Source organism: Atta colombica, unplaced genomic scaffold (assembly GCF_001594045.1).
Source record: "Atta colombica isolate Treedump-2 unplaced genomic scaffold, Acol1.0 scaffold79, whole genome shotgun sequence".
Classification (NCBI taxonomy): domain Eukaryota; kingdom Metazoa; phylum Arthropoda; class Insecta; order Hymenoptera; family Formicidae; genus Atta; species Atta colombica.
The window spans coordinates 19,800-30,566 of NW_017259571.1; the positions used below are offsets into that span (position 1 = coordinate 19,800).

The following is a 10,767-nucleotide window of genomic DNA, read 5'->3' on the forward strand; positions in this document are numbered from 1 at the left end:
CTGATCATTCCACCAGCCGATATCTATCGGATGAAATTCTGTAAATCCTGGTGGAAATTTTTTAGATTTTGTAAATCCTGAAGGATTAGATATATCATATTCTGGCTGTTCAGACAACTTCCATTTTTTTTGTAATATTAAGTTTGGCAAACTCCACAGCGAAACTGAACCATCCATATGCAAACAAACCAGAAACTCGCCATTTGGCGAAATTTTTATGGAAAATATAATTGATTCTGATTGAAAACTGAAAATAGGAATTAAATTCCATATAGAAAATCGCGAATTAGTGGTAGCAGAATTTTCAAATGTAAATGATAATTTGCAGTATGGGTAATCATTCAAGAGTCGCCACGAAGTTAATCCAGATTCAGATGCAGTAGACTGAAACAATATATATAAGTATATAAATATACTTACATTTAAGATTACGTATCATATACATATACATATATTTATTTATTTATTTACCGTCAATTTTTGTGTTAACATATTTCCAGCAACATAAAATAAATAATGTTTTTCATCATAAACAACAATGTTAACACCGTTTTTGTAAAAATTGCCAAAAGAAAAATTATAATTTGCACTGAAACCACCTGTAGAAATATAATAAGATCTTAGCAACCCGCTATATGAAATTAAAATAAATTCATAGGTCCATTTTTCACTCGTTATCCTTGGCTTGAGAAACAACATAGATGCTATAGCGTCACCAGCTTCAAGAATATGAGGAATCTGTGAAATTGTTTTCGGGCTTATATTAAAAATATTATTTCCTAGTGCGTTGTAAAAAGACGTATAGCCGCTACTAGACGCCAGTGCTAAGATCATTCCATCGGGACTCCAGGCAAGTTTACGCCACTGAGGAAAGGCATCCTTTGGAGCTAAAAAATACATTAAATACCATCATACTAAAAATAAAAAATTTTAGTGTAATCACAAGCATATCGATCAATCGTGGTCAAGCGTTTTAAAACATAAAATAGTACTTTTAACTGTGATTGATCGATTTGCTTACGATTTGCTTTACAATTACGACTAAAATTCCTTTACATATGATATTTAAGCATTTTACACATAGATCAAATAGAAAAATATCAATTAAAAAACGTTAATAATACTGATATTAATACATTATTTACCAGATGCTTTTCCTACTATGGAAGAATATTCATCTTTAGCCTTTCGTATTTCAATGATGTTCTCTTGTAAAATAGCAAGTACCCGACCGTGATCTCCCACAGCAAACTTCCAAGGTAGCGTGAGACTGACTTGCTGTGAAATGCTCTCAGGTAGGGAGTATCTGTTGTTGAGATACCTGAGAGCATTTTTTATTGTGCCAGTAGTTGGGAGAATAGCCGCGTCGTTCTTGCATTTCTAAAATGTGGAACATTTTAGAGATACAGCTACAATAATATTCCATAGCCCAATGATTTCTCTCTGCATTAATATACTAAATGACTTTCATTGAAAATTTCGAATCGGGTTAGAGGCGGGTCAAAGTTGGATTGAGGAGATTGAACATCCTAATTCTATAATGACTAATGAAGTCGGTCGATAGTCTGTAGTTAATGAATCAGAAGTGAGTTTGAAAGAAAATCGGTAACTCGGGTTTGGTTGAAATTCGCGAATTGATAGATTCATCAATCAACTTCTGGAACCCATATCAAACTTTGTAAGCCGATCCGATTGTTGACTCTGACTATTGATCCTTAGCAATCATAGACACCTTCTTTTTCTTTTTCTTTTTATTAATAGCTTCGAAATTATAAACGGAGGATGATACGGCAAGATCACGTCTTATGAGAGATACGAAAAATAATGATGCCTGCGAAAATGACGCCTGCCCGGACACTGGATGCATCAGGACCACGGTTGCCAGGACTCCAGATTTCAACTGGAGATTTCCCAATTTTCGGGCCAATCTCCAGTTCTCTAGACGGAAAAAATTTCGCTCGCGGATATTTATTAATTGCAATATCCAGAGATGCCCACAATGTTATCGTATATATTAAATTATTACGGTTTTTCGTTCAGAATATTTATTTTAAAATATTTTTACTATTATTACTAAGTAATGTATAAAAGAAAAGCCAAAGAAGAGATAGAAAAGCTACAAATAGATGTACGAAAGATGCTAGTTTTCGCAAATACTATGTTGTGTTAAAGATGTTGTAACATATTGTTTTTTTTTTTGCATTTTGTATAACGCGCTGTATGATGTAATATTTAAATTACGTGGAAAGTAATAGAAAGTCTGTGATTATGTTCGCAATTCGTTTATCTTATTTTACGAATAATAAAAAGATTTGTAATTGTTTCGTACTGTATGTAATTTTGTAATAATAATAATAAAAAGGCCTCTATGTGTTGATACTTTATATTGGTCAAATATTAATAACAAAAAGAAAGTCTGAAACAGTGATCGCAAAACACGAATTAAACCCTTTTTCTTTTCCTCTCATTTTTTTTTAATGAAACAATTGGCCGGTCTCCAGTTGAAATATGAAATCTCCAGTGCACGGACCTTCGGACCCCAGCCATACAGTGCTCGAGACTTGATAACCGTGGTCAGAACAGATCGGCCAAAACTGCAGGACGGCTATGTGTATCAAGGCTTAATCTAAGTCGGCAAACTTTTAAAAATATACAAGCAAAAAATATAATAGCGAGCTCCGAGCCGAGAAGCGTTTGTTAGAAATCATAAAAAGAAACTCGCCAACTCGTCATTACTGTGAATGATTCTGATTGACTGGTATATGGATCGCACATCAGTATTCCATGAAGTTGTACTGTAACTTATTCTAATCTAACAGATATAAAGATCCATTAGAGCAACTTGACAAAAAATTTCTAGCCTCTTTCTTTGGGTGAATTAGAGCAGCTTGTGTTAAATAATCTAATTTTAAATTGTGCGTCAGTGTGAAGAATGCTATGCAAAATCCAAATAAAAATAGTTTAAAAAATGCTTCTCCATTTAATGCTTTCCTCATTTCAAGTATACTTTGAATCATCAAATTTATTGATGATTGATAGTAGGTTGAAAGAAATAAAAAAAGTGCGATATCATCACGTTTTTGTCGTTGTCTCTCTGAGAATTCTTATAAGTCGCAAGCAAAAAAGTGAAGGAAAGAAGAAATTCATGTGCGCAATGTTAAAATAAGAAATATTTTAACAGCCAATCAGAATCAAGAGAGACACTTTCGCGTTTTATTATTTTATTCTTCTATACAGTTGAGTCAATCAGTGGTAATCGTTGGCAAACATCGACAAGTGTGATCAATTCGGCACTCAGAGTCGACAGTCGGGTCGGCCTGCAGAGTCGATAGCCTTAAGATCGGAATCAGACTACGCATTAAATATTGAGATCGAAGGTTGAAAGACTAAATTTGACCAATGAGAACAAAAGAATTTTATTCCTCCTCCTATTGTTTTAACTGGTCAAATTTCAATCTTTCAATTTTCAATCTCAATCTTCAATGCATAGTCTGATTCCGACTTATGAAAGCTTGAGATTAAAGATTGAAAATTAAAATCTGACGAATGAGAAAAAAAATTTTATTTCCTTTTATTTTAATTGGTCAAATTTCAATTTTTCTATCTTCAATCTCAACACATAGTTTAATTCTGGCCTAAGAGGAGATAAAAACTCAACTCCGCAAAAAAAAAATGGACCTAATTTGAACACCGAATTGGGAAAAATCCACTGAAAAGAATAACTACTAATTTAGATGCGATATCAACTTTATCTCACTTTTTTTGCTTTATTGTCTCAGCCATCAACATATAGACCAGTATTCATAGTCGGTTCTTATTTTAAGATCGTTTTAAATAATCTCTTAAGAAGCTAATACGACTCTCTGATTGGCTTATAACATCTTAAAACTGTTTAATGACCATTCAATAATAATAATAATAATAAGCTATTAATCGGAATTCATATAGCATTGATAATAAATCAGAATTATAAGACATAAATCTTAAGGAAATTTGCATCCACATGTCATGTAAGTCATAGATCGTTTGCGTCATAACATTTCAGCCAATCAGGATGGCAGTTCCCAAGTAAATGACAAGACTGTGTTTACATGTTTATACGTGTGTTTTTTTTATTATTTTATATATCTTAAAATATTCTACATTGCATTATACTTTTGTCGTTTTAACAGATAATTTGTTATTCACTTTAAAATATATTTCAATTATCTAATTATTTTCAGATATACATATACATAATAATTGGTACACATAATTTTCAGATATACATGAATAATTATACATATATTGTCCATAACTGTAGGTAACGATTTGTTGATGATAATTAGAATCTACTTGTTTCATCACTGGAAATACATGATGCAGACTGCTTCATGATTTGATTCTGATAACAAAAAATTCGAAATGTTTTGTATATGCACGCATATATATAACTTTAAAAATAAATAATAAATAATATTGTATATTTACTGCCGTGAATTATGTAATGTGGGATAAGAAATGACATTTCACCATAATACTGGGAATCCTTGATGATACATAACACAACAATTTTCCAGATTATATGAAGTCTGCAATTCTCTCCCGTAAATGAGATTTACCAGGTGTATAAGCTTAAATCCGCTGTTTGCTCATAGGTGAGCATATAGCGTAAAGCTATCCTGGGCACACAACACACTTTTTTTTATGTGTTTGACATCTGTCACATTAACCAATGCACATCATCAGCAATTTCATATAACAACATACATTTTTTCTTTCGTAATCATGTCTAGTTTTTTGCTAAACGAAAAAGCATATGCAGGAAGTTTTGCTTTTCTATTTCAATTTGAAAAAATCGGCTGCCGAATCGCATCGAATGCTTGTGGAAGCCTATGGCGACAATACTTTATCGGAAACAATGTGCACAGATTGATTTCGCCGATTCAATGCCGACAATTTTGACCTAAGTGACAAGAAGCGTGAAAATCGGCCCAGGAAGGTTGAGGACTGTCAATTGCAGGCTCTTTTAGACGAGGACGATACCCAATCGCAAAAAATGCTTGCCGAGCAATTGGGTGTTTCTCAAGCAGCCATTTCCATGCGGCTACATGCCATGGAGAAGGTTCAAAAGATCGGAAAATGGGTGCCGCATGAACTGAATGATAGGCAGATGGAGCGACGCCAAAACACATGCCAAATTGTACTGTGCTCTGCGTGAAAAAAGGCCACATTATCGGAAAAGACATGACAAGCTGATTTTCCTCCACGACAACGCACCATCGCACACGTCAACAATAGTCCAAAACTACTTGGAAACATTCAACTGGGAAGTGCTATCCCATTCCCCTTATTCACCAGACTTGGAACTTTCTGACTATCACCTGTTTTCGTTGATGGGTCACGCGCTCGCTGAGCGGTACTTCGATTCTTATGAAGACGTCCGAAAATGGCTTGATGATGATTTGTCTCGAAAGATGAGGAATTTTTTTGGCGTAGTATACACAAATTGCCCGAAAGATGGGAAAAATGTATAGTTAGCGAGGGCAAATACTTTGAATAAATTTGTTTTTGTTTCCTAGAAAAAAAAAATGTTTTTCTAACTACAAAACAGCGGATTTAAGCTTATACACCTGGTATTTGATTAGTCAGTCACAATCATAACATAATTATAAGTTCTTAATCGAAAGAAATTAAATTTGGTCATCCCCATTCAGTCACGAACTGCTCACTTATTATTGCCTTATGACTCACTACTGACTTGCTTATAATTATTTATAACTAACTCTTTTAATTTATTATTAAATTTATTGTAGAATGGTCATTAAGACAGCCTCAAAGAATCGACTATAAGTATAGGCTATAGAATGGACTGCTGATGACAGTGCTGAAGGTAGAAAGTAGAACTAATGATATTCAGGTACGCGGGTACCTGATTATTCCGAGATACGTGGATAATACATATATTTGTTGACATAATCGTATTAACTATGTTTTTTTTTATTATAGCAATGTATTCTACGTTTTACATTATATAAGATATTTGATAAGGAATGATAAAGCTCTCGTATAGAGATAAAGCGGATTAAACTAAGTCGAAAAGTCCTGTACTATTTTGCAATTTTCGCAACAATTAACAAGATATCAATTACTAAAAATTACCAAATACTGGTTTTCAATAATTTTTTATTGAAGTACTATCTTTACAGAAAACTTTACAAAAAAATAACAAGAGATAAAAATTGTTTATTTTTTTCTCATAGAGCACTAAAAAATTTTTTTAATTTTTTATCAACTCTTTAGTACTGCATTTTTTTATTGGCAATTACTATTTTTCCAACATAAGAAAATGCGTTGCTAACAAATTCTCAAAAAATTCTCGGAACTCTATAAGATAGATGTGTGTAAATTCGTATATTTAATTCTTGAAAAAGATTACAAACGTTTCAACTCTTTCAATTGGAACTTCCTCAATGTATTAGGTGTACAACTTTGCTTCCGCCGTTTTCCTATAGATGGCTTTAGCGGTAAGTGGTGATCGAAATAAATAGATCATAGACGTCATACAATAAATTTGGGCATCTGTCAACACAATCCCATAGAAACATTAGTCGATTTGTGTCTACATCATAAAGTTATTCTCGATTGAAAATATCAGTTTATGAGCCAAATTCTCGTCATTTGCGGGAGGTTTTAATTTTTTGCTTCAATATGAAGAAATCTGCAGCTGAGGCTCATCGAATGCTCTCAAATACTTATGGTGAGGCCGCTATTAGTGAAAGAACGTGTCGTGAGTGGTTTCAACGCTTCAAGAACGGTGATTTTGACATCCAAGATCATGCTCTGTATTTGGTGGGACTAGCTCGTAGTGTATTATGAACTGTTAAAACCGACTGAAACAATCACAGGCGATCGGTATCGAACGCAATTGATGCGTTTGAGCCGAGCATTGAAAGACAAACGACCGCAATACAACGAGAGACACGATAAAGTAATTTTGTAGCATGACAATGCTCGACCCCATGTTGCGAAAGTGGTCAAGACATACTTGGAAACGTTGAAATGGGAAGTCCTACGCCACCCGCCGTATTCTCCAGACATTGCTCCCTCTGATTATCACTTGTTTCAATGGCACACGACCTGGCTGATCAGCACTTCCGGTCTTATGAAAAAGTAAAAAATTGGATCGATTCGTGGATAGCCTCAAAAGATGACCAGTTTTTTCGACGCGAGATTCGTACGCTACCCGAAAGATGGGAGAAAGTAGTGGCCAGCGATGGACAATACTTTGAATCATGAATGTATAATCAGTTTTTTACAATAAAGCCTCGAATTTCGGAAAAAAACGGCGGAAGCAAAGTTGTATACCTAATAACAAATTTCGCATGTATAATTGAATATGAAAGATGTGATACAATGAAATTAAAGTAGAAAATGAGAAGAATAGCCGAAAATAAGATTGTCAGGAATATTCAAGAAAACATGTGTAGTCACATTGCAATCAAAACATATTATGAATATATATTAATAAGACATATTAGCACTAAGACGTTCAGAGAGTATGTGAGAGTTATGTGCCACGTAATAATTGTTAAGTCACGTTTTTAACATAGTTTTCGACACATGTTTTCTTGAATATTCCTGACAATCTTATTTCCGGCCATTCTTCTTATTTGCTTCATTTATCGTTTTTCCTTTCTGATCTTTTTTTTATTTACTCTATTTTATTTACTCTAAAAAAACCCCTTTGAAATTCAGTCTTACAAATATTTTATGATTCATCTTCAAATGGATTCTAGAGCCATATCTTATCGTCACATACTTAGTTTCCTTTATCCCTACCACGTATATTTTTGGTACTTGAAAATCTCTCTATTGTTAGAATTTGTAGGAAGCTCCACTGCTTTAGTCGAAGTAAAGATTCTTCTAGTTCTGATCGAGTCAATCTACTCTCGTAAGACAAACTGTAACATAGTCCTAAGCTCGCCTCTTGTATTAATGTTGAATAAAACCTGTTCTGAAGTCAGTTGTCAAATCTTATAATACTTTATACATATTACGATGTTTTATGCTCGTAACAGAAGTCAAAAACGATTATCATAGGTAATATGGCAAGAATAACTAATAATAAATAATAATAAATAAATAAATAAATAAATAAATACAATACTTACATTCTATACGATAAACTAAAAAAAAAAAAACATGGAAATGTCAAACTTTTTTAAATAGATCATAATATAATAGATCTAAAAATTCTGTATTCTCCTGCACATTTAATCCGTTTTTTTATTTGTTAATAAAAATTGATTCTGAAATAAGGCATTTGTTATAATTCTTTTCTCTGTCTAAAATCTTTGTGTGATTCCAGTCAAAATCATGATTATGCTCTATGTTCAGAAATTACAGACTGTCATTCCTGTTAATATAATTACGATGTTCATTTAATTTGGTTTTCTTAAGTAATCGTTTCGTCCCGCGTAGGATGATTCGCATTCCTGATAATTGATTCTGTACATAACATTAGTTTGTGAAAGTAACGTTAATTTGTCTTTTTGATTTTTAATGAAAGAATTAAATTTGTTTAATCCCACATAGGCAAGACGAATTGCTTTGTTATTCTTGAAAAATCGTTTAAATTTTTCTGATATAGAAGATGGAACACACACACATAAGGTACCGTGAAAAATGTAGTCAAATTATTGTTTGCCTGTTTTTTGTTACTCATGTAAGTTTTATTGTCATTCTGATCTCTAAATTTTTTAAACAATCCTTTGATGGTATTAAAAATTATCTCTAAAGGATATCCGTTATTTAATAAAATATTGATTATTCTATGGTTTATTTATTTCGTGAAATCTCGAATGTGATGACATTAAAACTCTGTCCATTAAGTAAGCCCACAATAGTATCTATTTTTTGACATAATAGATGGCAGGAAAAAAAATGTAGATATTTTAAAGAGAATGTAAGTTTTTGATATCAGACGTAAATTAGAGATCAGAATGACAATAAAACATGAATAACAAACAGAAAAAACAAACAGAAAATTTGACTACATTTTTTACGGTATCTTATGTTCTATCTATATCAGAATTCTATCTATATCAGAAAAATTTAAACAATTTTTCAAGAATAATAAAGTTCATCTTGCTTATGTGATTAAACGAGCTTAATTTTTTCATTAAAATTCAAAAAAACAAATTAATGTCACTTTCATAAATCAACGTTATATACAGAGTTAAATATCAGGAATGCGATGCATTCTACGTGCGTGGGACAAACGAAACGACTGCTTAAGATCAGACTAAATAAATCGTAATCATATTAACAGAAACACAAAACAATTCGTAATTTCTAAACATAAATTAGAACATAATCATAAGTTTGATTGGAATCAATACAAAAATGTTAGACAGAGGAAAGAATTATATTAACAAACGCCTTATTTCAGAATCAATTTTTATTAACAAACAAAAAACGAATTAAATATGCAGAATACAGAATTTTTAGATTTATTATATCATATCTATTTAAAAAAGTTTGACATTTCCATGTTTTATTTCTTTAGTTTATCGCATATAGAATATATTGTATATATTTATTTGTATTCAGTTATTCATGAAAATGTACATGATTTGTAAATGTCCGAATAAAAAAAACTTTCTCATAATTAGAAGCGCAAATCGGAGAAACATATGCAACTTGTACAATTGGAGATTATTTGTGAGAATCTGGAATCCGACTTTTTATAAATTAAATTTTTTATAAAAACATGATAGTATTTCGTTTGTAGTAATAATAATTTCGTTTGTAGCATCATATAAAAAAATATAAATTTTTTTTAATGACTCACCGATTTTAAGGTAAAAAAAATTATTAATATATTTTAATTCAGAATTGTTTGTAATTGCACCGTTTAAAGATTACATTAAATTTACGATAAACAAATTACGTAACTTTTCCAATTTTTAAGATATCTTTAATCCACTCACAACACTCTTCCTTGAAATCATTTGTAGTTGTTTGGAGTGATTTTTCGTTTATAGTTTATAGTTTATAGTTGCATCGTTTAAAAGTTACAATATATTAAAAACAATTTATTAAAAAAAGTAAGTTTGCTAATTTTTGAGATATTTGCGTAGCATCAGATAGCGCATCTCTGCTATACTACAGATCCCGGATTCGATCTCCGGCTGAATCGAAAATTTTCATATCCTCGTAGCTTTTCTCAAAACGGCAGATCACCGAGGTATACTTATCTTTGAAATTTCTCTACTGAATTCGTCCTTCGGAATTGACGTAAAACTATTGTCCCATATGAATGTGTACAACCAGCGCATCAGGCATATGAGAAAAGTCAACATACTCTTAAGATTTTCTATAAATAATTACAAACAACTACAAACGATTTTTTATCAAGATATATTAATAATTTTTTTTTACCTTACAATCGGATGGCAGTTACTTTTTAGAGTTCGACCAAAATTTCGATTTCGGTTTCAATCAATTTCGATAAAAAAATCAAGGTTTCAATTTAATTTCGGTTTCGGCCGAAATTAAGAAAAAAATTTCGGTAAATAAACCGAAACTGTACAAGTTGCAACGTGTCGGTGCGTTTACAAAACAATTATTCGATTTTAATTATTAACTTGTTGATTAAAACAATTTGAGTACAAACTTTAATGTGATTCTAATAATAAATATGATTTGATTTCTTTAAAAGTTGAGAATGCAATATTATATTTATATTATTATAGTTAGATATTTTAATTATTATAGTATATT

At 31.6% G+C, this 10,767-nt stretch overlaps 1 protein-coding gene across 1 annotated transcript in view; it reads right to left on the reverse strand.

Moving 5' to 3' along the window:
• LOC108692703 (neuroblastoma-amplified sequence-like) overlaps window positions 1-10,767 on the reverse strand; it is a 31,212-nt gene that overhangs the window by 11,072 nt on the left and 9,373 nt on the right. The window contains exons 2-4 of the mRNA XM_018201088.1: window positions 1,146-1,380; window positions 472-887; window positions 1-384 (exon numbers count right to left, since the gene is read on the reverse strand). Coding sequence (XP_018056577.1) covers window positions 1-384; window positions 472-887; window positions 1,146-1,380 — 1,035 coding nt within the window. The remainder of the gene's footprint in view (window positions 385-471; window positions 888-1,145; window positions 1,381-10,767) is intronic.